Source organism: Xiphophorus maculatus, chromosome 13, assembly GCF_002775205.1.
Source record: "Xiphophorus maculatus strain JP 163 A chromosome 13, X_maculatus-5.0-male, whole genome shotgun sequence".
Taxonomy (NCBI): domain Eukaryota; kingdom Metazoa; phylum Chordata; class Actinopteri; order Cyprinodontiformes; family Poeciliidae; genus Xiphophorus; species Xiphophorus maculatus.
Window position 1 is genome coordinate 25182350 of NC_036455.1, and position 27921 is coordinate 25210270.

The 27921-nt window shown below is 38.0% G+C and overlaps 3 protein-coding genes across 7 annotated transcripts; all 3 read left to right on the top strand.

Moving 5' to 3' along the window:
- The first annotated feature begins 735 nt into the window (after positions 1-735).
- Positions 736-8176, top strand: LOC102224107 (alpha-1,3-mannosyl-glycoprotein 2-beta-N-acetylglucosaminyltransferase-like). Of its 4 annotated transcripts, XM_005814352.2 has the most exons (4): positions 736-1184; positions 4099-4249; positions 4401-5281; positions 5710-8176. In XM_005814352.2, the coding sequence occupies exons 3-4, from the start codon at positions 4442-4444 to the stop codon at positions 6409-6411; spliced, it is 1542 nt and encodes a 513-aa protein (XP_005814409.1). In that variant the 5' UTR covers positions 736-1184; positions 4099-4249; positions 4401-4441; the 3' UTR covers positions 6412-8176. The 4 variants fall into 4 exon arrangements, with proteins under 4 accessions (XP_005814409.1, XP_023201262.1, XP_023201263.1 ...); XM_023345494.1 differs by having other exon boundaries at positions 736-1006; positions 4099-5281; XM_023345495.1 differs by lacking the exon at positions 736-1184 and adding an exon at positions 1201-1289 and having other exon boundaries at positions 4099-5281.
- Positions 8177-12177: 4001 nt separating this feature from the next.
- znrd1 (zinc ribbon domain containing 1) lies at positions 12178-13855 on the top strand. 2 transcript variants are annotated; one of them, XM_014474662.2, is made up of 5 exons: positions 12178-12263; positions 12966-13127; positions 13265-13368; positions 13451-13560; positions 13635-13855. In XM_014474662.2, the coding sequence occupies exons 2-5, from the start codon at positions 13010-13012 to the stop codon at positions 13657-13659; spliced, it is 357 nt and encodes a 118-aa protein (XP_014330148.1). In that variant the 5' UTR covers positions 12178-12263; positions 12966-13009; the 3' UTR covers positions 13660-13855. The 2 variants fall into 2 exon arrangements, with proteins under 2 accessions (XP_014330148.1, XP_023200349.1); XM_023344581.1 differs by having other exon boundaries at positions 12201-12263; positions 12947-13127.
- A 2609-nt stretch (positions 13856-16464) lies between these two features.
- On the top strand, positions 16465-27735 carry gtf2h4 (general transcription factor IIH subunit 4). Its single transcript, XM_005814350.2, has 14 exons — positions 16465-16813; positions 16883-17001; positions 17085-17189; positions 18281-18412; positions 20341-20523; positions 21504-21612; positions 21986-22054; positions 22294-22377; positions 22677-22842; positions 23360-23490; positions 24969-25016; positions 25110-25188; positions 26113-26174; positions 27284-27735. Exons 2-14 carry the CDS (start codon positions 16886-16888, stop codon positions 27392-27394), a joined length of 1395 nt encoding a protein of 464 aa, XP_005814407.1. The 5' UTR covers positions 16465-16813; positions 16883-16885; the 3' UTR covers positions 27395-27735.
- Positions 27736-27921: the final 186 nt, after the last annotated feature.

Genomic DNA, 27921 nt, shown 5'->3' on the forward strand with positions numbered 1-27921 from the left:
CCTGACTGCCAAAAGGTACCAGGTGACATCCTCAGACCCATTGTGAGACCATATGCTGATGCAATGGGCCCTGGGTTCCTTCTTATGCATGACAGTGCTAGGTCTCATGTAGCTGAAGTGTGTCAGCAGTTCCTGTAAGATGAGGGCATTGATGTTATGGACTGACCTTCCCGTTCCCCAGACCTGAATCCAATTGAGCACATCTGGGACATCATGTTTCAGTCCATCCACCAACGCCACGTTACACCACAGACTGTCCAGGACCTCTGTGGAGGATCCTGGACAGAGGACCCTCTGTGTCCAGAGGGGCCTCCAGGTCTCCTGGGAAGAAATCAGTCAGAACATCTGCCGTCTCATCAGGAGCATGCCCAGGCATTGTCGGGAGGTTATACAGACACATAGAGGTTACAAACACTACTGAGCCTCATTTAGACTTGTCTTGAGGACTATTCAGTAACATTGAGTCATGTTATTTTCCACTTTCATATTGAGTATGAATCCAGATTTCCATGGTGTAATAATTTAGGATTTTTGATCATTTTTGTTCACAATCAATTCCACTGTTGATAAAGTTTTTCAACTCGAGAATGTTCGAGTTCTAGGATGTGTTATGTTGGTGTTTAATTTGGTGAGTTTTTGTTTGTTTTGGCCTTTTTTTTCCTTCTTTTTTTTTAAGGATTCATCCATTCGGGACTACTCGGGTGAATTCGGTACTAACCAGTCATCAATCCGGAAGTGTAGTTTCGGCTAGGAAGAACTGAAAGATGCTGTCACCATACATCAGCGACAGGCGCCTGTGAAAGAGCATTAGGATAGAAAAGCAAAGGAACCGGTGCAAGAGAGAACGGGAAACATTTTTTAATATATCTAAATTGTTGCATTGCGTCCTTTTGGATTTAAAACACAATAGCAGTGGAGCGTCAGTCCCTGGGCAGACACTGTAGTAGCAACAGTTCTGGGACGAGGAACCAGGAACCTCGGGCAATAATGGTGTTGGGCTGTGAAGGTGCGAGTGACCTGAAAGCTTCCGTGACAACGTACAGATATGTGCTGTGATTTGAAGGCAGACATTGGGAAGGGGCGGCTCGACTCATTGATAGCTAGCTAAACAGCTAGCCTCTTGGTCCTTCAGCTGAATGAGCCTTAGGTCGTGCTCCAGAATCCTCTCTAACAACAAGCCAGATGTAAGTGGGATGAGTTTGCTGCATTCATGTCTTCCGCTTGAACAGGTTTGGAATTGAAGAAAATTCTGCCTCTCTGTTCACTGCTACTTATCAAGCTAACAGCAGGTGAGGTTTGACGATCCTGACATACCTGCTGAAAAGAGCGCTGCAGTCAATGTGTGTTTGACTGAACCATGTGATAGTCCCAGTTCTATATTTGAGGCTAACATAGCAAGCGGATGGGCTGCTCAGAGTAAAGGTACATAAGTGGAGCAAACAAAGTGAGCAACGTCGGCCGTCAGTACTAATCACCCAGGACTGTTGGTGAGCGACTAGCTGGAACTCAGCTGTGGGATCCAACCGGTCAGGTCCACGTTGTTGTCTGAAGGAGGGAGGAGCGGACTGGAGACAACAGTGTCAGCTGGTACAGTTTGAGTGAGGAGTAATGATCCTACCCCGTTCACGGTTGTCTTCTGTTTTGTGCGAAGCTTTATTAGCATCAGGAGAGAGCTGTCCTACAGACTTCAGGTATGCTAGCTATTATTTCGTAGCCGTAAACTTCCCCTAACCTTAAGAGGTTTTGACGTGTTTTTGCCTTCAAATTGCTCAGATGCTCTGTTGCTAAACAAAGTTGTTCTTTGTTACATGTGGTTTTAGACTGATTTTCACCCAACGATTCAATTTGGCAATTCGTGTTAATAAATTAGATGTAGATGGGTATAAGCAACATGAAGTCAACTGTAATGTATGGAAAGATGTAGGAAAAATTACTTTCTGGTCCGTCAGTTTTTATAGACGCTTTTGTTACATTAGATAGAAATTATTTACTCGATTGTTTCTCCGCGAGAAAGTAGAAAAGAGCAACTCCTACCAGAGTGTTTAAGCATAAGCTTCTCTTTGGATGTCCGGATAATTTCTGTTACAACGAAAATCTAAAAAAAAAGGACTGGTTAATCATGTAATTGATGTGAATTTTGGGGAAATCGTCATGTTTAACAGACCAAACTCTGAATTGTTAAATTTATCTACAGAAAATAAGTTGTGGTTGTGAAGAAGTGACAATGATATTGTTGGCTGATGGTTCACAGATAATTGTATTGGTCCTATCACAGAAGCAAGACACTTCAGTTGTCATATTCTGATTGCAGTGATTATTCTTGTCGAACGTCCTTCTGTACAAGATTATTGCTGTCCTATATTTGTCAACAGTAATAGGTTTAGGTGTTTCTAATGCTGAGAGGCTTTCTGTGGTAGTCAGTCTAACCTGTTCCTCCACTCACTTAAATCATTTTAGGTAAAAGCAGATTTGAGTCAGGACTGTTCTACATGCTTTGTTTTGAGTCTTCTTGCTGGAATTGTGCTACAAAAGGAAAAAATTATTTAAAAAAAGATTTGTGCCATTGCTTGTCAGCATTATCACATAAATACCCTTTGGTTTGTATGTCTTGGATGTTATGTAAAGTTGGAAAGCCTAATGTGCCATGTCCTAAAGTTGTTATTTTAGCCAAATATTTTCAGTGATAATTTACTGGGGCTTGATTTATTGATCTACTGGTCAGTGTTCCACGTTGCATAGAATCTGTTCTTATAAACTTATTTAACAGCTCAACTTTCTAGTTTTGGGGAAAAAACCCTCAAATTTCACAGCTGTTAATAGCCTATAACAGAGAGCTCTTTGTTGAAATAATATAATTGTAAAACTACTTTCAAAAAGGAAAATTCTTTGTGGTATTAGTTAGTATTTTTCCCCATCAGCTGGTTGTAAAACTTGGGTAAGTACAAACAAAATGGGAAGAATGTTAAAGGTGATTTCCAAGTAAATCAAGTGTGCTATCATGTCATGTCAAAAATGTGCAACAAGAAACAAAAGCTAGAAGAGTGGAAACAGGAGCAACAATGTTTGATTAACTAAAGAAGGAAAACCACCTTGAAAAAAGAAAGGATGGCTCCAGTGGGCTAACGAGAAAGCAGACATTAGCTGTTGCTGAGTAAATGAAATAGGGATTCTGTGATGAATCTGTATTAATCAGGAGGAACTGACTCATCTGCATTGGTCAAGGCAGACAATTAATCATCATTAATTTGGACAATAAAATCTTGAAGAGGTACAACAGATGATCAGTTCTGGTATTTTTTTTATTGTAGTGTCTGATGGGGAATAAAAGCAATCTCTTGTATTTTCTTTCTTATTTTATTATTTAAATGTGAGAATGTCTTTTTTTGAGTGGAGGCAGTGGCAGCATCATGTTCTGGAACATTTTTGCTGCAGGAGGAACTGGTGCATGAGGATGCTCATGCAGGAACTGGTGCATGAGGATGCACCAGTTCCTCCTGTGCATCCTCATGCACCTGTGGTTGAGAATTGAATATTCAAATTGAATTGAATATTCAATTTGCCTCATTTACTCATAGAGTAAATGAGGCAAATTGCTTCATTTACTCTATCCTTGTCCTTTATCTTTTGAAATTACTGGTGAATGAATGCCACTAATGCCTAATCATTAAAAGAAAGATATCCATATTAAGTATTCTGATTTGTACAGTTGAATGACTAGCTGATATTATTTGCAAGACACGAGTTTGGCTCCCACTGTGTGGGAATCTGGAGAACAAATCATTAGATGTTCAATCATTAGAACATTTGGTCCAGCGTTTCAACTGGCCAGGACTCTTTGTGCTTCGAGTTTGCATGTTCTTCCTATGCATGTGTGGATTCTCTGAGAACTCCCACTTCCTGCAGGGTGTAACCTTCCCCTGAGGCATGCATTAATTGATGACAAAATGTTAAGTTTTTACATTCAAAAACATCATAGTTACTAATCGGATCATAAAAACAAAAGGACACTATTTAGAACCGGTTATTGTTTTTTGTGATCTGTTGTTGTCAAATATTAAAATGTGATATGAACTGTCCTCTTCCTGTTCTGTTTTTCAGGATGATGGGGAGCAGATAACCTCTACTTTTTGACATTTCTTCAACCTAAGTGAACCCACTTTCCCTTTTTTTGAAAGCCAAGTCATTTTTCCTCTCATTCAATGAGCTCGTCAGGATTTCATGGATTGCAGAAACTCCAGAGAAACATCATGCAAGTTTGTTTTAATTTGGCCTTCTGTCCTCCTGATACACTCCTGACAAATAATAAAAAAGAATGAAATGAAAACCATGTGAGCAGAAATATTATCCCTGTTTGTGTAGTATTGTAACCTTGGGTTGTTGAACTTCTATTCTGTTATCAGATTCCCTACCAACATCATCCGTTTTGTCTGGTTTGTAGGCCATGGTTCGCAAGAAAAGTTCTTTCATATTATGTGGTGCTTTCCTGTTTGTTGCCTGGAATGCGTTGCTTCTGCTTTATCTTTGGGGTCGACCTCCCATTGGCCGTCTTGGAGATGGTGGAGGAGTCGAACCGGGGGGAAAGGAGGAGTGGGGTGCTGGAAGGGGTAAAATGGGCCAAATCAACCTTGCAGAAGAGATGATTCGGCTGGCAGAAGAAGTTGAAGTTCATCTTGATACCCAGAAAAAGCTACTGAAGCAGATTGAAATTCACAGAGAAGTGTGGGCTCGGCAGAAGGATCTTGGGAAAAGGGAAACTGGTTCTAATATCAAAGAAGCAGGAGACCAACAGCAACCTCAGAAAACTCTAAGACCTCTCAGAAACAGTGTGGATGCTGTGGACCAAACTAATACACAGAGGCCTGTTCATGAGGTAGCACCAAGCTTACCTTTGGAAGAGCCTAGTGAGAAAATCAGAAACATTAAAGTGACAACTCCCATTCCCAGCCCAAAATTCATTATTCCCATCCTGGTTATTGCTTGTGACAGAGTCACAGTGAAGCGGAGCCTTGACCGACTCATATCGTACCGTCCTTCCACAGAATTATATCCAATCATTGTTAGTCAAGACTGCGGCCATGCAGACACAGCTCGTGTGATTGGTTCATATGGAGATCAAGTGACGCATATAAAACAGCCAGACCTTGCTGACATCAAGGTCAGGCCAGAACACAGGAAGTTCCAGGGCTACTACAAAATCGCCAGACATTATCGATGGGCACTCAACCAAGTGTTCAACACCTTTTCCCAGTCTACAGTGGTCATAGTGGAGGATGACTTAGAGGTGAGCATTTTGACATATTTTCTCATAACCTACAGGTGTGGTACAGTAGACGTTATGTTTGAATGATTCAACTCTGCAACTTGCACATTCTGCACAAGCCCTGTTGGAAAAAATACTCCAAACTACTTCTGTACAACTTTAATGTTACTGACCGAATTGAAGCCCAAGCAATGCCTGTATTGATTATTTGGGAGTTACTGAAAATAACCCACATAGTTGAAGTGTACCTAACTAATACAAATATAAAGTTAATGCCATAGTAATTATGATCATTGAAGAAAGTCTCAGAATTTAAGTGATTGTAAAAGTAGAACTGGTGTTGCTTTATAATTATTGAGGTTAAACAGAATCCTTTGCTGGTTGTATTTATCTGTTTGTACTGCATTCCTAAACTGAGAAAGCTAATGTGTATCTCTTCTCCTATTCAGGTGGCACCAGACTTTTTTGAATATTTCCAAGCCCTGTATCCCATTTTACGCTCTGACCCCACACTATGGTGTGTTTCTGCTTGGAATGATAATGGCAGAGACGCTTTGGTTGATCCTTCCAAAGCTGAGCTCCTTTACAGAACAGACTTCTTTCCTGGTCTGGGCTGGATGCTGCTGAAGGAGTTGTGGGATGAACTAGAACCAAAATGGCCTTCAGCCTTCTGGGATGACTGGATGCGTCAACCTGAACAGCGCAAAAACCGCTCCTGTATAAGACCGGAAATCTCCCGGACTATTACCTTTGGCAGGAAAGGGGTCAGTTTAGGTCAATTCTTTGACCAATACCTGCGCTATATTAGGCTAAACACTGAGTTTGTGCCTTTCACCAAACAGGATTTGTCTTTTTTGCTAAAGGAGAAGTACGATGAAATCTTTGTTCAAGAGGTTTATAGTGCCACCTTGGTGAAGATTGAAGATCTTCAGCACGGGGGTAATTTAAAAGGACCTGGACCGTACAGGGTGCAGTACTCCAGCAGAGATAGTTTTAAAGTCTTTGCTCGAAATTTGGGGGTGATGGATGACTTAAAATCTGGAGTTCCTCGCACAGGTTACAGAGGAGTAGTCAGCTTCTTACACCGTGGCCGAAGGGTCTTCTTGGCCCCACCAGAGGGCTGGACGCAGTATGACGTCAGCTGGAGCTGAGAGTCGCCCAAAGTGTACAGTAAATTTTATTAAAGACTAATGCTCTCTGAGACCAAAGAATATTTGACACATTGAGGGCAACACAAATGGGACTGCTCATCAATGAAATAAGGTAGTGGTGATCCTTTTCAATAAGGGAAAACCTTTAGGGGAAAAAAACTAAACTGGTTTAAAAACACTTACTGGCAATGTGCCTTGCTTTTTGGACCCTGTTTGTTTTTGTGTTCCGTTCTAAATGGGAACTTCAGCAAGACTTACCAATATTATTTGCAGTAGTTGCAGGTAGAAGGAAGAAGTCAGCGCAAATAATTCTTGATGTGGAAAGAGACACGAGAGGTAAACTTAAAGGTCAGCATTTGGAAAAGGAAAATATCTGAAATGACTTCTATTTTTCTCATTTTTCTTCTTGACAGAATGATCCAATTAAGACTCTGTTACTTCAGGAGTCCTTGATACTAACTATAATTGTAAATTTTTTTTATTTAAAATCAAATGGAGTAACTCAGCAAGGTTTTAGGTTATAAAAAAATTCAGTGTTGAGCAAAGCTATTTTTCCTTTTGAAGTCCACTAGTTTACACTACTTATATCCAGACATAAAGGAATGTGTTAAAGAAGCAGTAACACTAATCACATCTAGCAGCAGTAAATTGGGACTAAAAATACTCAACAGGCCTATATTGCACTCTTCTGGAATTCTACACACGAGGCAAGTAGTACTTTAAAATGCAACTATTGAAAACACAAAGGCATAGCCTTTGATGAATATGTCTCACCAAAATTGTGTTAATTTGCTCAGATTCCAGTATGAAAACAACACTGTAATATAAAGTATCTGATCCTATTTCAGGCCTACACATTCATATATTGAGCTAGTGAGTAGTTCCAAATGAAGACCTATTTTTCAAATGGACATTGTCTCAGCCTGTTACCAGTTTCTACAGGAGACAGATAACACCTTCATTCAAATCAGGTAGGTTGAAGCAGGAAGATCCAGGACCAGGGGTTCTGCCAGCCCCTGAGAATCAGCCCTGATTCTTAGCACAAACTCCCAAATATTTATCAAATGTTTTCCTGCTTCAACAAGCATGACTTTAGTTGGTGATGGAGACTTCTTTAAGATCTGATGACAAGCTTGTTTTGATACATTTGCGTTGGAGCTGGCAAACTTAAAAAACACAAAGGACACTAATGCGGTAACCTAAGCAGTAGTGTTGAGAACTACTGGAATAGATACTTATGCCATAAAAATTACAAGGATTTTTTTTTTCAAATGTATTTCACTCGACCAGCAGCAAGTGAAAGGATGTTCTTGGTGCAGTGATAATCTATTTCAAACCACTGAGATGGATCATTAGGAATTATTTGTTGAAATGAAATACCATATTAGATCAGGAGTGTGTCACTGGATGAATAAATGAAATGAGGTGCTGGAAATAAGTTTTTAAGTTAATGTCCTGATACATTTTTTAAAACTGCACATGAGACTGAACCAAGCTGGATCAGATCATCCTGATGATGTACATCCTGAGGCCCCGGAATGGGATGAATTTTAACAATGACATCTAAACTCTGGTTTTTGCTGTTTTAGGTTCCATGTAAATCCAACAAATGTTATGTTTGTCCTACAGCAAACTGGATATTATTATCACTGTACTGTAATAAACTTTGGGTTATTAGAATACCATTTCTGTACGGTGATGTGAAAAACCACTGCCGGAACTGTTTATAACTTTATTACAGAATAAATTAAATCAAATATTTTGATATTTGTGTGCTTACTGAAGAAGTCTCATCTAATTAATATTACTGAACTTAATGTTCTGTTTTTGTCATATTCATATGTTGTCACGGTGAAAAAAACAAAAGATCAGACTGATTTATTCCACATAAATGCAGATGAGCAGAAGCTTACTTTCATGCAGTCAGAGCAAAACTAGCAGGGAGTTACTTAACTTTTAAAACAGATTTTTCAATAATTTTGCTGATGAATGGGAGGTTTTAGATTGAGTAGTGATTTGTCCAGATTTCTCTTTTTTTATCAGTTGTTTGGTAACTTGTGGCTAGTGGTTGGTTGGATGGAGCCATTTATTATCCAACTGTGTTTGCTGTATTTACTGTTTTTAATCATATTAATAACAGAAACTACCCAAGTGACCCTTGTCAAAAGTTTACAAAACCAGTTGTTTTCTCTTTTTTTCTCTTAGTGCATGTCAGCTTAATGTCACACGCAGACCTGTTGCCATGGCAACCGACAAACAACAGATCCAGGTGCCTACAGAGCAGAGATTACGTTCAAGTGTATCAGAAATTAATATTAAAAAACACAAAAACATTTCCCACACCTAAAGTACATAAACATACACTCAAAGAATTCACTCCTTTACAATTTTATGTTTTTTGAATTTTCAGACTTAATGTTTATTTTGTAAAGTGATAGCCTGAACACTAGTGGTGGTTGGTTATCTAATAAACACCTGCTCTAATGATAAAATGTCAGAAAGTAAATGTGTGGGTCGCCTTATATTTTGTGTTAACTGAACCGAAACACACCAAACTGTGACACAGGTATTAAGGTTGTCAAAGTAGTTAAGCCACTGAGGAGTAGTTAGCCTACTCCCCACTTTCTTTATACATTTTTTTAAGTTAAAACTTTTTCCTGACCTGTGAAATGTGGATCTCTTGGACCTTACCTTGCTGTCATAGCGTTGACAGTTAATAGTAAAACATTGTGTCCCTTTTTCAGATTCTTTGCTTGTGCCATTTTCCAGGTTGCCGATATTCCCAAAGCAATAGTGCATGTGGCGCTGGCGCACTGCTGCACACAATAAGTCACTAATATAGATCACTCAGTGAACTTGCCATTTACATTTTACAAAGGAATTTTAAAAAGTGGTCGTTCACTGGCTGTTAATGTTTGAACACAGTGTCCACAAATAGATGCAGGCATATTAAGGTAGAAAGGTGTATTAAATATTGGTAGGGACTGTCTCTGTCAGGCCGAAACAGGTAAGGGCATGTCCACACTTCAGAAAGTTATGCCTATGAAGAAACCTCCAGCAGAACCAGAACCAGAATCTGGCTTAGTATAATCAGCCATCTGCCACTATGGGCTGGAGATTTGAGAAGGCAGAGGAGAATAGAGTTTGAACACTGCTGGTTGGTATTCTCAGTTCCTTGGATGTCTTTTTATATCCCTTTCCTGTTTTATACAGTTCAGTTGCATTTTCCCTTTTGTTACCCCATGACTCAGAAACATCAGCATTGAATGAAAGATGTAGTAGCCAAGAAAATCACTGATCTTTTATACAAACACATTACAAGTGTAGCAGGATGAAGCCTGCCCCAGGATTGAGGACACCTGGCACCTAATTACCTCCTAATGGGTGTGGAGAATAAAGGGAGACAGCAGGCAGACAGATAAATGCTCTATTAATCCCATGTGGGGAAATTGTTTTTGTTATAGCAGCTACAAGTGAAGTTATTCAATGTATGAATAAGGCTTTAATTCAGAGCAGTGTGACTTTACTGGACATGTTAGACTGGCTTCTGTCTTGGGTTTGTATAGCAAGCAGCCATACACAACAAAGGGCAGTTCAGTAAAATCTAAGGTTTTTTATTTTTTATTTATTTATTTTTTTAAGATGTGTTCCCAGAAAGATTGGAATATACACATTAGTTTCTTAAAGTGGAAAAGATTATCTCTGTTATGCAAAGTAAGCAGATACCTCTGCTTCCTCGTTGATTAGTTGCTTCCTTTTCTACATCCTGTTTCACAAACATGTTCAGGAAGGCTCACAAAAGTGCTAAATTTGCCTGTTTCAGGTCACACGGTCCTAACCAGTGACTTGGCAAATAATTTAAACTGGGAGGATCAGTTCCTTGTGCAAACAATACAATGTCAACACAGCAAAAAACAAATGCAGCAGAGTATTTCTTCCTTTGCAAGCATACAGGCAAATTTATCTATATATATTATGTTTAAATGCAATATTTATTGCCAATTGTTTCAGAAAGGGAAGAGGTCACTATAGAGATTAATTTCACATTTTAAACTGTTCTTTGCAGTTTTAATGATTATGGTATTTAGGTAAAGAAAACCAAAGATACACTGTCACTGTTCTAATGTTTACATTAGAGCAGTGGTCTCGAGCTGCATTCCTTGAGATCCAGAGTCCTGCAACATTTTGATAAGTCCCTTGTTTTATATTAAGTGATGAAACTGCTTCACTAGTATTACTAGCATACTAGTAATACTGGTATACTAGTAATACTCTGCAGAGCTTTGCTAATGAGCTGCTGAAGCAGAGAGACATCTAAAGCTTGCAGGAGACCATCCCGTTCTGTGTGTGTGCTCAGAGAAACAGCTGGGGAGAAGAAACTCTGTTGGTCAAAGCTGGTTTCCATAAATAGTAATCTCCAGCTCTAAAATGAAGGCAGAAACCTGAACTGTTTGTGTCCAGGATGTATGGGGTCTGCAGTGATTTCAGTTGCCCCTTTTCCTGAACTTTGACCTGTACAAGTCCTGGATGTAGGATAAGTCAGCACTGATAATCCGTCTCTATCCCACCTTTTCCCAAAAGCTAAGGTATTTTATTTTAGGATGCTCTCTGTACTGCTGTTTTATTACTGATATTTTTTCCTGTGACACGTCATTGAATCAGTCAAACAAATTCTGTTCCATCGGAATAAGCAGACAAGCACATACAAGGACCCGCTGCAGTTTGCTTATCAAATTGGAGTTGGAGTTGATGATGCCATCATACACCTTCTTCAGCAAACCCCACTGTCATCTGGACAAAGCAGGCAGCACCATGAGGATCATGATCTTTGATTTATCCAGTGTATCTAACACAATGCAGCCTGATCTTCTCTGGGAGAAACTCTAGAAGACACAAGAGGAGGCCTCAACATCGCCTTGATCTATATATGACTACCTAACAAACAGACAACAGTTTGTGAAACTGAAGGACTGAGTGTCTAACCAGGTGGTCAGCAACACAAGAGCACCACAGGGAACTGTACTGATGTACTGATGGACAAGAGTCTGAGTCATAAGTCTGTTGTTGAGTTTAATCTTTTCTGCCGTCATCTGATGGGGCAGCAGCATCAGAACCAGAGACCGAAAAAGGCTCAACAGCCTGATAAAGAAGGCTGGTTCTGTTCTGGGGATGACTGTGGAGCCTCTGAAGATGATTATGCAATGAAGGATTTTTCATAAAATCAAGAAAGATCAGACAGTCTCATGAAGATCATCCTCTTTATGAGACTGTCTTGAGAAAACAGAGTATCTTCAGTCAGAGGCTTCTTCAGATTCACTGTAATACAGTGAATCCCTTTGGGATTAATAAAGTATTTTTGAATTTGAATGTACAGTAAGCTTTCTAAGATTATCTAATTTCCTTAATGTCAGGTTTCCTCATGTCTCAGGATTTTCTAAAAAGATATTATGATTGGTGCTCTTTGATTGATTAAATATATATATATATATATTTCCTAATGTAATTATTTTCTTTTTTTCCATGAATACATTTCAATTCCATGAATCTAAAACTATACTTCACATATAACTTTATCATTTTGTATATTAGTTCTTCAAAAGAAGCTGTAAAACTCTAACTATATGTAATACTTTTTTCATTTGTAAATTTCAAGTATTTTTTTTTTATTTATGTGACGTTTTAGGCCAGTTAAAGATGGGAAAAACTTTAGAGTAACTGCAATAGTATTGCAAACCAGAAGAAGGCAGTAAGGCGGGACAAGGGAAGCTAGCCGGTATTAAACGCCGAAGAAGAAGACGTCCGGCATGTGAAAGCAGAAACTTGTGATTGTGCGCGGCTGCTGAGCGTAAAAGGTAAGTTTTACAAGTTTATAGCAAAATCACAGAGAGAACACCTGTCACCTTCTCATGTTATACACCTTCTAAAGAGATAATGATGCAAACTTCAGTCTGAAAGAAAATGTACCACGAATGGTAGCATAACGTTAGATTAGCAGACATCTTCCGGTGTTTTTTTTTTCGGATTGGGAAACGAAACGGGGTTCTGTAATTATTGTCGATCAGTTAAACAGTGGAACATGTCTTAGAATGTAACAAATATTTATAGGAACGTCAGCATTTAAAGTCAGTTAAACAGAGAAGAAAAGTATTTTCTATAATCAATCTAGTAGATGTGTCGAAATCTATTCGAAATCAGTTAGATTAAAAAAACCCAGGTTGTTTAATCGTATTAAACATTAAACATATTTATGCACACGCTCACACACACCTTTGATGTGTGCTTTGATAAATTCCCTCGGACTATCATTTACACCTACACTGCAGTCCGGTAGGTGGCGGTAAATGCACCTTAAGTTGGTTTGCCATCCGCCCATAAAATACAGTAGTAGTTGTAGTATAGTAGAAGAAGAAGACTTTCAGTGGTTCAGCAGCAGGACTCAACTTGATTCTCAGCTGTTAAAACAGAAACAGTTGTGTTTTCTGGAAACTTTGGCCTTGTGACTGAACAAACGCGCTCCTGCCCTGTAAACCTGGAGCTCTGGTTCTGTTCCGTAGATTCCTGGAAACAGCTACTTCGCATTATTTTTCCAAAGAAAGACATGTCTTGTTCTGCTGGTGACCCAAACTTCTGTCAAGAATGCGGGAATGTTCTCCCGCTCCCCGGAATATCCAACACAGTCCGATGCCCTCGCTGCTCCTTCAGCATCCCTGTAACAGGTACTGTCCTCCTGATTCTGACCAACTACATTCTATCTATCTATACCTCCGTTTCTCTCTACATGTGTATACATGTGTATATATATATAAAGAGAGAAAAATAGACTTGATTTTGCTTCCTTGTGTTTATTACCCAGACTTCTCTGGCCTGGAAGTGTGTTCAGCTGTGGTGTTTAACCCTGAGCAGCAGTCATTAGTGGCTCTAAAGGATGATGATGGCTCGGAGCTGAAGGGACCTGTGGTAAGACCAGCCTGTTCATAGAGCTCCATGTGGTGCTAACGGTTGGAAATGTTTAATAATGAGGCATTCTGCTATCCTCCAGATTGACAGACGATGTGCTCGCTGCAATAAAGAAGGGATGATTTACCACACTAGACAGATGAGATCTGCAGATGAAGGACAGACTGTGTTCTTCACCTGCATAAACTGCAGGTGACTTCAAGAGACCTTTACATTTCTTTACAGCTATGTGATGACTTTCCTCAGTTTCTATCTTTATGTTTTAGGTATCAAGAGAAGGAAGACTCCTGACAAAAATATTCCAAGTGTCTACAGGCAAATCTATTTACTACAAAACACTGCTGTCAGATCCAAGTTGGGTTCTGTACCTGGAATCTCACTTCAGAGGAAGTCTGTCAGGATTGTTGTGAACTAGACTCAACAAACTCTACTTTTCTTGTATGACTTGTTTGTGGTGGAAATAAAGTTTACAGTTAGTTAAAATTCACATGATGTTTCCTAAATTGTTTTAAATATGAACATTTAGTAAAGATGGTCAATTAATATAAACAAAAATGTAGAGATGTACAATTATAAAAATGTGTGGCAATATCAACATCTTATAATAATATTGCTGTTATGGCTGGTAACCAGTATTTGCCAGTATTACATAGTTTTCCCGACTATACAGAATCTAAGACTATATTTTTTTTTCTTTTTTCTTCAGTCAAGCCCAAAATAAATTTGTAAAGTAGTTGCCTTTCTTTAAATAAGGAAAATATGCAAAACCCCTTTAAAGGGGCTTTGGATCTACAATGATCCAAAGCATATTCTGTTCCTAAGTAAGTTTATTTATAAAGCGCTTTTCACAGACATAAAATCACAAAGAGTTGTACAATAGAAATCAACCTTAAAACCATACAAAACATAAAGCACAATAAAATCTAGAGATAAAAGCCTGGGAAAATGAAAATGTTTTTAGTTTGCTTTTTTAAAACTTCCACAGAGTCAGCAAAACGGAGCTGCAAGGGCCAGCTATTCCACATCCTTGGGGCCTCCGACTGAAAGGCCCGGTCCACTTTAGGTTTTAACCGTGTTCGTAGAACAACCAAGAGATTCAGAGTCTGAGAACAAAGACCACAAGCAGCAGAATGTTTAGTTAAAAGATGACAAAGATAATCAGGAGACTGGCCATGTAATGCTCTGTAGGTCGGCACAAGAACTTTAAAACAAAATTCTAAAATCAACTGAGCCAGTTAGAACAGGAGTGATGACATAACTTAGTGGATTTGGTGAGAAGTCTGGGTGCTGCATTTTGTATTGACTGCAAACGTGAAATTGAGGATTTATCCAGGCAGTTAAAAAGGGCATTACAGTCCAGACCAGATGACACGAAAGCATGAATGATTTTCTCTAGGTCAACTCTGGAGATTATTTGTCTAATTTTAGAAATGTTTCTTAAACGAAAGAATGTGCCTTAATATGTGAGTCGAAGCCTAATGATGAATCAAATGTGACACCTAGATTTTTTTACCTTTGATTTCACTAGCAGGCAGAAGGATGCAATTGTTTGGCTGATATCTTGATGAAAGTGACTGGGAGCAATAATCATAGTTTCTTTCTTACTGGTGTTTAGAACCAGAAAGTTACTGGAGAGCCAGTCACTGATACGGGACAAACACTGGACAAGGATGGCCAACCTGTCCAGTTGATGTGGTCTAAATGAAAAATACAATTGAACCAAGAATGTGTAATTATTTTTAGCTACTCTAGTTTAATTATGTTTAGTTTGCAGGACTGCGAGATTCATTTCCTAGTCCTCTGTGACTGTCTCTGGCCCCATGTGCCCAAACCTTCATATCTTCTTCTTCTTCTTCTTTTCCTTTTTTATGGCGGTTGGCAAACAACTTTTAGATGTGCATTACCGCCATCTACTGGAATGGAGTGTGGATCGGGACGCTAACTATATACACCCCCCTAAAAACAAAACAAACAAAACAATAATAAAAAATAAATAAATAAATAAAAAAATAATAATAATAAAATAACAACACTTAAATCTTTTCTATCAATTTTGTTTTCTTCAGATAATTAATTAAATAACTTATATCTTTAGAATTAGAAATTTTTCCCAAAATATCTTGTAAATTTAACTGTAATTTATTTTCTTGTAACCAGCTAACTAATTTCCTTCTCTCAACAGAATATTTGGTACAGAACAACAAAACATGTTTTACTGTCTCTTCTTGACCGCAAAAATCACAACTTCCAGTTTGATGTTTTCCTATTTTAAATAAATTACTGTTTAACCTTGTATGTCCAAAACGCAACCTAGATATAACTGTTTCCTCTTTTCTATTCCGTCCCGTTCTCCTCATTGCACCAACTTTTCTTTGAATACTGTACAGCCATCTACCAGTTCTATCTTCCTCCCACTGTCTCTGCCATCTTTCCTTAACCTTTTGTTTAATAATAGATTTGATTTCTTCTCTACTAAATGGAACTAATATATCAATAACACTATATTTTGAAGCTTAAACCTTCATATCTCTCTCTCAGTCTCTCTTTCTTTCTTTCTTTCTTTCTTTCTCAGTTTGCCTTCTGCTCTTTCCCCTCACATCTGCAACCTGTTAGCTAATCAGCCCAGGTCTATTGTCCCAGCATTCACTCTCCCAGTATTTGATCTCACCCTTTTCATACTCTCCTCACGCCTTCTGTTTTTTCCCTGGTTTCGCCGCATTCTACTTGTGTCTTATTTTTATTTGACTCTGGTGTCCTGTGTTTTTGTATGTTTGTTTTCTCAGCATTCTTTATTAAATCTTCAAAATCACCTGCTGCCTTTACCTCTCTGCATTTGGGTCCACTTTAAAAAAACACACGCAACATGACAACTATATTGGGGGAGACATTTTGTACTGAACTGCGGGCTTAATGAAAATAATTTTTTCTATAGTGTTTAAATAGACACATATTTATTGCTTACATGTAAAATTCTTGCCTTAGTTTGCCATCCGCCAATAAAATACAAAAGAAGAAGAATATTTATATCTTAAATGTCGTTTCGTTAACTGTAAGCGGGAAATCAACAGACAAGCTAGAAAGCATCAATGCTGTAGGTGGCGGTAATGCTCCTTTAAGGAGGGTTACAAACCGCCAAAGAGCAGAAGAAGTAAAAGGAAAAAGAGGACTGTGACCATGTTATTTTGTTCAAAGTAAATTTCTACAACGAAGAGTTTGTCGTCCTGTCTTACTCTCCTTCACGGTTCGTTGCCAAATAACCGTGAAGGTTTTTTTTTTTGACAAGGTTGTGTTTCTCGTCCGATCCAGACGAGAAACACAACCAATTTAAACACAATTTAAGACAGGTCGACAGGGTCATCCTGCCTTAATTTTTTTTTTACAGAATATATATGTTCTGATTATACTAATGCAAGGAAGATAGAGCAGCTGTTAACAGATTTTAGAGGTGAGTAGTATGTAGAGACGACCAGCAGCATGTAGTTATGATTGTTGAAATATTTCGGTTCTGTGGCAGATCATGAAGCTGCGGGTCCAGTTGCAGTGTAAGAATCTCCATGAATACTTAAGAGAACTGAATCCTGAGATACTGGACAGACTGTATAACCACCCAGCAACATGTCTGGCTGTCTACAGGTATGTACCACCCTGTGTTGGACTTGTATTCTGTATACCCAGCCTCTGCCTGTAATATTAAATCCAAGATGTTCTGTTTCCAGGGAGCTTCCCTCACTAGCTAAGAACTATGTGATGCGGATGCTGTTCCTGGATCAGCCTCTCCCCCAGGCAGCTGTGGCACTTTGGGTACAAAAAAATAGTCAGAGGTGAGCGAGTCCCTTATCTTACATTAGTAAAAGTGTTACCACACAAAGAGCATCTCTACTCCTTACAAACTAAGCTGACTCCATATTTATAATTTATAAAAAGATATACTGGCTTTTTTTTTTTTACTGTTTGGGGTTAAAGTAGACTATATTTGTTTTGGGTTGAATAGGACCCAGTATATTTTATATGCTCAGTGTCAGAAAAGTAAGGGAATTTGTTTTGAGAATACAGAACTAAGCGTACACCACCTTTAAACATTTTCAGAATGCTCAGAGGATGATGGTATGATGGCTTTGCAACTGGTAACTGTACTTAAAATATTTGATCCAACACTGCTTGCTTGTGTGACATAATAATAAAAAAAATCTTAATAATCAACCAAGAGATCAGGAAGAGAATTGTGGATCTCCACAAGTCTGCTTCATCCCACCTTGGGTACAAATTCTTGGAGATGCAATCTTCATCTGTTCAAACAAGTATAATATGGGAACATCCAGTTATCATCATGGAGATTGGTTCTGTGTCCTGGAGATAAACATGCTCTGCAAATCAAACCATTCAGACAGAGAGTACTAAAGGACTAATTAACCCTCGTTGTGGTTAAGAATTAAATTCAGCTTTCCTATTTGTTTGTATTTCTCTTTTCCCTTAATGAATGAAACCATCATGTGAAAACCTTTTTTATTTCCTTAGGTATTTTTTGTCCTTGTTGTTGATCAGAAACATTCAAGTGTAAAAATCACAAACAGAAATCTGTGAAGAGGTAAAAGCTTTTTCACAACACTGCACCTGTTGGAGATAATTTTTTTCTGCTTTTTCTCTTCTTCCAAGAGAACATTTTTCAAATTAGCTTATCAATTAACAATTAGTCCAAAGCCGTTGAAATGTATTAACATTGTTTATTTTTATTCATATGTAGACAAATGGACAAGTTTTATGAAACATTGTGATTGTGGAAATAATAAGATGACTCTGGGAACCCGAAGCCTTTCTATCACCCTCTCAACAGAACAAAGATTGTCTGATTGTGTTTCTCACTGGTTTTAGTTTAACTGATTGTATTTATTTGTTATTTTATGTGTTCCTGCAGGGATCATGATGACTGTGTCACAGTGCTGACCGGTCTTCGCCTTTGGCACAGTCAGCACCTTCAAGGTGGGCTTCAAGGATACATTTTAAATCCAGTGTTCAAAGACAACCTGGGCACAGCATTGCTTGGAGGGTATGTCTGCATTTGAAAAAGCATCATTATTTTTATGGCCTCACTCATTCTTTGTACTCCAGACTGGGTGACGTGGCAGAGGCTAACGTAGCGACATTGTCACTGCATCTACCAGGCTAAAAACAGATTTGTTATGTTAGAAATTTACACTAAAAATGACCGTGATTTACCTTGAGCTGCACAGTGGAGATAGTCTTAAACATTTTGGATTAGTAAAATTTTTGAATTATTATGTTTCAGTCATCTTAGTTTAATCTCCACTGCAGGTCGTATTCTCTGGTAACATGTTTTAACTTATAAAAGAGGAAGCTACTGTCATTCTGTGCAGTTGCCTGGCGTGTTTGGAATGTTTTTTACAACATGTTGCCGTATGGCACGATGGACCTCACTTGTAAAAAATTGATTTAACTTTAGGCATAGAAATATTTGCCTACATTTTGCTACATAAATATGTAGCAGAATTTTAACAGAATTAAAATCGGGATGCAGTTTATTTAAAATAACTGACTTACAAGTCAATCTTTAAATACATGCCGTATTTGACTGTGGAGAAAAACTCTTAGATTATCATAAAGTTACCACCTTTATGTCCTCTCCAAAGTAGCTGCAACAAGATAGTTTCTAAACATTTTAATGGCTTTTTAATAAGTTCTTTTATAAGTTATGACCTTTTTATTTCAACATAGAAGACTTGCGTTACAAGTTGCATATGACAAATTACATATGCTATTTCATCACAAAACCCTTTAAAGTGAATCTCAGATTTATTAAGCTGTCAGTTGACATTATGTTTTTGATTTCTTTTCTGCTCTTGGTGTAAAAATATGTAAAAAGAGATAAAACTTTCTCCACTGAGGTGAGAGTTTTACTTTGACTCTCCAAACATTAAATAAAATGCATTTGTACAATCACAATGTCAACAGTTTGTACTCACAGAAAAAAAAAGTTATTGCACAGGAGTGAATGGCTTCTTATAGATGGTTTAGCTGCCATAAGGAACCCTACAGCACCTCACTGAGCTCAGAAGTTCAAACTGGCAAACAAGAGAAGTCAACTGTCTGCAGGCTGACCGGCTCTATTTACATCGTGGTGACGGCACCGGAGTATAGAGCCAGACAAAGACCGAAAAACACATTTACTTCCACAGATCATAATTCTGTCTGTTCTTATTCGTTTTGACTGTTTATAAATGCCCTAAGCAGAGTTGTACCATTGATTTCGTTGTACTGCTTACTGTGCAATGACAATTAAGTGACCTTTACTTTACAGTAGATTGACAGGAAAGTGGGTAATGAGAGAGAGAGAAGACATGCAGCAAAGGTCAATGGGCCAGGACTCGAACCCGTGACAAGGACTGAGGCCTCCATACAGGGGTCTACCCACTGCGCCACCATCGCGTCCCTAATCTGATATAATTGAGGTCTTCTTATGAAATTTTGCTCAATATGTACATTTTAAGTGTGCAATTGAATGACAATAAATTCTCACCCCAAGGCCATTCAGTTTTCTTAAGATGGAGTCTCTGAGATTTCTTAAAAATTGAATCAGTATTTTCAGCAAAGATAAGATGACAGTCCAGAAACAAGCTTTGATATTTTAAATTTGCCACAGTTTCAGATGGTGAAACTGGCTCCACTTTAAAATCATAAGGGTGGATGCCTTTAACATGTTTAGTTCTTTATCTGGGCTACATTAATGTCTAGCTAGCTCTGACAGCACCATGTCTGCAGGGTCTTTGTGTGAGAGAAACGGCTTCATCTATCAGCTTGAATTTCTTTTGTAATCCAACCAATGTCATATTATGTAAAAAAAATAAAATAAAAAATTCTCTCTTATTCTGCCAGAACTTGACTGGCTAATGCTATGGGCTTCAAAATATTAGAATTTCTCTGCTCTGTTAAATGACGGGATGCTGTTCTGCTCTTCAGAGGTGCACAGTGGGCGGACGAGGGGAGCAGCCTGGGGCCTGACCGCCATGCACGCGACATTGAGAGCCTGGACCGCTATGCTATGGAACGCTGGGAAGTGATCCTGCAGTTCATGGTGGGTTCACCTAGTGCTGTTAGTCAAGACCTGGCTCAGCTCTTGATTCAAGCCGGCCTCATGAGAAGGTACAGACAAATCCAGCTCACTTAATGCTTTACCACCATATAAAGAAAAATACCTGAGTTAATTGTAAATCAGATGGTAACCAATTTAATTTCCCAATTACTGTGAAATTTATGTAGAATTTTTGTAATTGCCATATTGCCTGTTCAGGTTTCACTGAACAGGACGATGATGTCAATATGATAAAATTGCATTTACTATATTTGCTTTGCAGTGATAAGAAAGTGATAAGAAAACAGCCAAAAGTAGCAGAAGGGGCCGTCTGTTACCACAAACAGGCCAGAATACTGAAAGTATTGAAAGCCTGGATGTCACTTCAACATATAAAGAAACTAGTAGAAGAGATTTGAGTTCATTGTAAAAATCACTGCCAGGATTTCCAGCAAATGCTGAAGATCAGTGGCCGTTAAGTTTTACATATTTTATCTCCACTGCGCTAATGGACATTTAACTGGATTGAAAATCTATGCATAAGTCAGAAACAAAAATTACTTACTCATAATACAAACCATCAATAATTGAAACGGTAGTGTTTAAAACAGCTCTTCTGGTGTAATCTTCATAACAGAAAATATCAACAGCCATCAGTCAAATCTTCAAAAAACATCTCTGTAATATTAATGAATTTGGTGTATTTTAACAGTCATTGGCTGAATGAATCCCATGAAGAATGTAAGTGTGTGGTTGTTTTAGTTGTAGACTTCAAGTTCAAATTATTTCATTAGCTAAAAGGTTCATTGCTACAGTGGGAAAGGTTAATATGAAGTTGTAGTTGGCCATCCATATGCTCACTTGTTCTAGAATAAGCTCTCAACATTTAGTTTAGTGACTCAAATAGATACTCTGTTCAATAAATTACTGTCTGAGCGGACGCTAACACAAGATTGTCAACTGGAAAGACCTTTCATGCAGAATGGTCATGTTAAAGGTCAAGACGAAGAACTGTTTCTCATCTTGCTCTCTCATTTTCTTTCAATATAAGTGAGGCAGGGGAAGCACCGTACATCACTTCCGCTGGTTTTCAGTTCCTCCTTCTGGACACAGCCTCTCAGCTTTGGTACTTCACTTTGCAGTACCTCAAAACTGCTCAGGTAACACTAAACTTGGAGCTGGATAGTAGAAGTGTTGAATGTTTAGTATTCAGGTTATAGTTATAGTCATGTTGTTGTACTCTATTCTGAGGGATTTCTAACCATAAACATTGCAAAGTAAAGTTCCAAATGTATTTTTATTGTATTCCATTACTGCCTTGTTTACTCTCATCCAAGTTCAAATCCATAAGATGGAAAACGCAACATGCTCTGTCCTGTAATGAAAATCTGAAGAAATAAATAAAAAAAAATGGTAGAGTTGGCCCAGTCCTTCAACCTTTTTAGTTTTACTGCGACAAACAATTTGGATAATTCTCTTTTTCTCTTGTATATGTACATACATTTTTGCTGTTTTCTTGTTTTTGTCTTGCAGTCTAGAGGGATGGACCTTGTGGAGATCTTATCCTTCTTGTTCCAGCTCAGTTTTTCTACTTTGGGGAGAGTGAGTGAAAACTTTTTGCTTGGATTCTCATATTTAGTGTCTTTTTATCAAAGCCACTGTTTGTTGGCCCGCAGTACCACAGGTTCTCCTTAAGCCCTAGTAGTTGCGGCTTTAGAGGCATCAGTCAAACTCACCGTCCTGCTGGAACTGACACATTCTGATCTGCCTCCCTGTGGCCTGGTATTTCCAGACTGATTTTTGTCTTTCTTGTTATTCACCATGTACTGCCGGTGCTTCAGGATTACTCAGTGGAGGGGATGAGTGAGTCATTGCTAACTTTCCTGCAGCACCTTCGGGAGTTTGGACTGGTGTTTCAGAGGAAGGTGAGACCTCTTAATTCACCAGCTCTTTATTTTTTTTCCCAGTTTAATCCATTGATGCAAAAAGGAGAATGAAAATATCAGATGAGGTGTCATCGTTTTAATTAACTGCATAATTATCATATTTACAAGTCATTTATTGTCATGAATGTAATGATCATTTTCTACATTCACAAGGAGGAGTTGGTAGTGTTTGCTTAAATAGTTTTCAGGTGACGTGAAAGAAAAGAAATAAGTGTAATCTGTCTGTAGTAGTGTAAAAAATATTTTTAGAATATAATTCCTCCACCATGTATATTCAGAGGAAGTCCCGGCGGTACTATCCCACCAGACTGGCAATTACTTTGGCTGCTGGAGTAACTACCAGCTCTGCCTCTACCTCCTCCACCAACATTGCTTCCATTCCTGGAACTAAAGATGGTGGCTTCATTGTTGTGGAAACCAATTATCGTCTCTACGCCTACACAGGTATGACTGAACAAAATTTGTATAGGATGGTTGGTTAAAAAAGGCCACCTCATTCCAGAATGCGTTTGTTTCTTCTTTTGTTTTATAGTGTACTGGCATATGTAGCAATCAATTCAGTTTATTTATAAAGCACCAATTCATAACGTCATCTCATGCCACTTTACAAACAATCCTTTAAATTCAACATTACATATATTCAAACTGATTATAAGCAGTCACACAATCTGAAGTGAATAAAGTTATGGACTTTCTGTTGAGTTCATAACACCATGTTCCATGTCAAGACTCATGTCATAGAAATCCAATTCATTCACCCAACACTTTTGCCACAGCTGTTCTTTTTAGCCGAATACATTTTTATCAAAGAAAATGTTTTTTTACTTCTCAACTGAACATATTGACACCACTAATATGGAAGCAATAGGTCCAGACCTTTAGTAACACAGCTGCTTTTTTTCAAGTGATAAAACTTCATTCATCCCTACAGAATATATTCTCGCTTGCTTTTGTTTTTCAGATTCAGAACTTCAAATTGCTCTGGTGGCTCTTTTCAGTGAAATGTTGTATCGCTTTCCCAACGTGGTGGTCGCTCAGCTTACAAGAGAATCCGTTCAGCAGGCCATCGCTAACGGAATTACCGCTCAGCAGGTGTGTGGACTGTCAGGCAGACCTGCACAGTAATGACTCAGGGAAGGGAATTTAAACAGAAGAGATGCAGAACCAAACCAAAAGCCCTTCAGTTCTCCATATTCTCCCCTTTTTTACTTATTACTTGCCAGTTGTTCTCCAGGTAATTTTATTTATATAGCACATTTTCAGAAACAAGGCAATTCATAATCCTTTTTCTATTGGCATAATTTGGTAATGCACCCACTAATAGATTGAATTCTATTCCATTTTTAATGTACTAATAAACTAAATAAACAGGAAATAAAATTTATTGTTGCATATGAATTATGCACTTAATAATGGTTTTAAATTTTTTTTTTAAAAATGATGCATTTAGAAATTTCCTACATATTATCAGGTTATCACTTATGTTTCTATAAGAAAATAGTCACAAAACACTGATGACTTTTAATTAGTAGATAATTTAAGATGATCATAATCCAAAAGAAATAGAGGCTGTACTAAACAAAAAGTACCTATAATGTATAGGTTTCTTAACCATCCTGCCCAATGTGTGGCTCTGTGTCTGCACTGATAAAGTTTATGTATGTGTTTCTCAGTTAGGCAGTACGTTAGTCGACCGATGGTTCAGCCTGTGGAGGAGCTTTTGCGCTTGTAGTCACGCAGCAACATGTTTTTTTTAATTTATTCTTCTTCTTATTATTATTATTATTACTATTATTATTATTATTATTGCGGTGACACGATGCATCAAACTGTGATATATCAAATGCCTGCTGTGCAGAGATCAGAAAAACTCGTCCCATAGAGCTCAGCCAACCAAAACAGTCTCTTTGGCGTTTATTAAAAATTCAATGGACACAAAATGGAAAGCTACTAAAGCCACATAAATTAAATCTAAATCAAATTTAGCAGCATTGGTATCTTTAATAAACAAATGTTAAATTTCTATACCTGTGTTAAAATGTTACCATTTATGGGGCCCCTGAAGGCCTGGGGGCCTTAAGCACCTGCTGACTCAAGTTGGATTTAACAGAAGTGCAAATAATTTATATTTTTTTAATAGTACTTTTTTGATTTGCTGTTTTTAAGACTATAGTTGTGGTTTTAAATAGTATTTCACTGGTGATGTTATCTGGTAATATTTTACTTGTTTACTTAACATCTTTTAATACAAAAACACATTGGGCTGCCAGTGGACTGCCTCGGACCCCGACCACCGGGCTTAACAAGTTTTCTTGCAGGGAAACCCTGCTTAGAAAATTGTGATTTCTTTCATTTCTATTTTTAATAAATTTGCAAAATATCTGAATATTTTTCCACATTAGAGGGGCATTTTTCTATTTTTCAAAATTGCATTTGTGCATATTATGAAATATGTGATTAAATATTTTTAGTTTTAATAAAAAATATATGTATAATTTATATACCAGAAAAAAACATGCAGCTGCACATGACATCTTTTGTACCATGTGTTGTACTTTGTGTTTTATTAGATCATCCACTTTCTAAGGACCAGAGCTCACCCTGTCCTGCTCACACAGGTATTGTTGGCTCACTTTTCAAGAAAGAAATTATGTCCTGCTGACATTTTAAGGCACCACACAGGCCCTTTATTTTGCATGCATGTGTTTCAGACCCCAGTGCTGCCTCCAACTATAACAGACCAGATCAGACTGTGGGAGCTTGAGAGAGATCGGCTGCAATTCACGGAGGGTGAGTGTGAGACCTGTCTGAGCCCAGGGAACTGTTAGATAAAATGGAACTATTCTTTACTGTTCCACAGTTTGGAAAATTCAGTGGAACAGCAGCAAAGTGACAGATAATCAAAGCATGTAGAGTCACACAAAGATAAAAAGATTTTTTTTAAGTTAACATACTGTATAGCCAGGACAAAATTGTAATCGTGATTCTGCCCTGTTGGGCTCTAGAGCTGGGCCACATCATGTCATTCACAATGATACTGGTATCAAAAACCTGCTAGTAAAGATGTAGTTGTAAAGATGAAGGCAAATAGGGCTATACCGCCATAAAAACAAAGAAGAAATTGGATTACAGTCTGGACTGAACTGAACCAATTCTATTGCAGATAGAATTAGCTAATTTTATCTAATTCTAGAATTAGCTAGTTATCATAGTAATATAGTAGACGTAGTAGTGTAATGGCAGCTGCAGCTCCCATACCGCCGTTACCTGGTTGCACGGAGTTCCAAGTACACCTCGCTGCAGCAAACAGTAAGGGAGCACATGGCTGACCAATACCATATTTGGAAATGGGACCGTTGCACTCTGGTCTTGTGTGAAATTTTGTTCCTCTCCTGGGACCTTGGAGTATGCCAACTAGAGGTTGTGTACAAGACAATTGTTGAGCGTTTTCTAACTTTTCAACTCCCCACTTGGTATGGTCACATGAGCTGCAGAATAAAAGACAAGCTTTTAAGAATACTTTCAAGGCAGGTAAAATAAATCTACCCTTGACATTATGTTTTTAATGGGGAAACTTGCAAACTCAGCATCAGAGTAACTATTTATCCAACTGTATGCTGACTCCTCTTCTAAGTTCTTGTAAGAGAACAAGGGATGGTATTGAGCTCATAACCTGGACACAACTAGCTCAGAATGTTTTTTTTTCTCTTTCAGGAGTGCTCTACAATCAGTTCCTGTCCCAAGCAGACTTTGAGGTGCTGCGAGACAGAGCTCAGGTTGGAACGTACTTTCTGACAAATAATGCCACCCTTTTTCAGCTTGAAAAATATTCAGCAGCTGACAAGTATTCCTCTGGGTATTTAGTCAACTGTCACATATGGGGGAATCTTTCTGCCATAATTCGAGAGCACACATTTTCAGTCTGAAAGCAGGATTACATGTCTTTCTTTTCAAAACTTTTAATACTTTGCTTACATTTTCATTTCAGGAAATGAAAATGTAAGCTTAAATTATATTTATCCAGATAAATTTTAAATGATATTTATCTAGATATTTATATTTAGATAAATATAAATATATATATTTAGATAGATGTTGTAACCTGGTTGATCAGAAGGCTGTTAGCGATCAGTAGCTAACAGTAGCACACTGCAGGCAGATGTTTAGTGTCCTACGGAGCAGAAAGCTGAGATTGTTGTTTCTCTCTTCTCCAGTGGGTGGCGCAGGTTGCTACAATTATTAGTAGCGACACACGCACACCTGCTAGAATTAAACAAACTCACCCAGTGCAACACTTTCATTCTATTGGTTGATAGGTTCCCAGTTGACGGTGCATTTTTGTTCCAAAAGCAAGCAGAAAATGTTTCGCAAGCAAGCAGAGAGTTTTGCAAGAGTATGAGAAGTTTTGAGTACATTACAAATTTTGAGAAAAAAGACATGAAATCCTGCTTTCAAAATGAAAATGTAAGCAATAGTATTAAAAGTTTTGAGAACAAAAGACATGTAATCCTGCTTTCAGACTGAAAATGTGTGCTCTCAGATAATGGCAGAAAAATTCCCCCATAGTCACAGACCAACATACTGTTTGTAATGAGTTATTCCAATCTCAAAACGTAGCTGAAACTACACAGAAATGATTTGAGACAGCAAGGTATATATTCTGTAATGTCCCAGTCAAAGCCCAGACCTGAATGCAATAGAAAAAATGGCTGTCAGTTTCATTATATTGAAAACTAAATGAAATTAGTTTTCATTTTGACATTAAGGGTTTTTTGTAAATTTTTCATAAAACCATTTCATAATCAATTTGATTGAATGTGATTGATTTGTAACATCCTGGTTTTCTGCTGTTCTGATGCTGTTTAATCAAGCTGTCATTGTGCAGGGTTTGGGCTGTCTGGTGTGGCAGGATGTGGCTCACAGGGTGATGGTGGTGACATCCCAAGGACACAGCGAGGTCAAGAGGTTCTGGAAACGACAGAGGTCTCACATATAGCCAGAGGAAGCTGCTCATGGAGCAGTGACCCCGCATATGTTTACTACTGTCAGTTTGGAATCTTGTACATTCTCTCACGTTTTTTTTTATTAAATAAATTAATCATATTTGTTGATTTATTTTTGTGGATTTCTGTTGTAGGAATTTTGCTCTATTATTAAATCGTGCCTCTATTTGATAAAGGAACTCTCTGGCCATTTCAAAACTATATTACAAGCATGTTAAACAAAACCTGGCACTTGTGATGCAAAGCAAATTATTGTCATTAAACAGTTTTACAATTGTAAAATTGTAAAACTATATACAGTATTTTCCGCACTATAAGGCGCATCTAAAAACCTTCAATTTTCTCAAAAGCCGAGAGTGCACCTTTTAATATGGTGCGCCTTATATATTTACCAATATTGAGCCACAACAGGTCTCGCAACTACAGTAAGCAGCCGCCGACTTCATTTTCCCCCGTAGAAGAAGAAGCGCGCAGTGCATGCTGGATTTTGTGTAAAGACCCTAAAATGGCTCCTATTAAG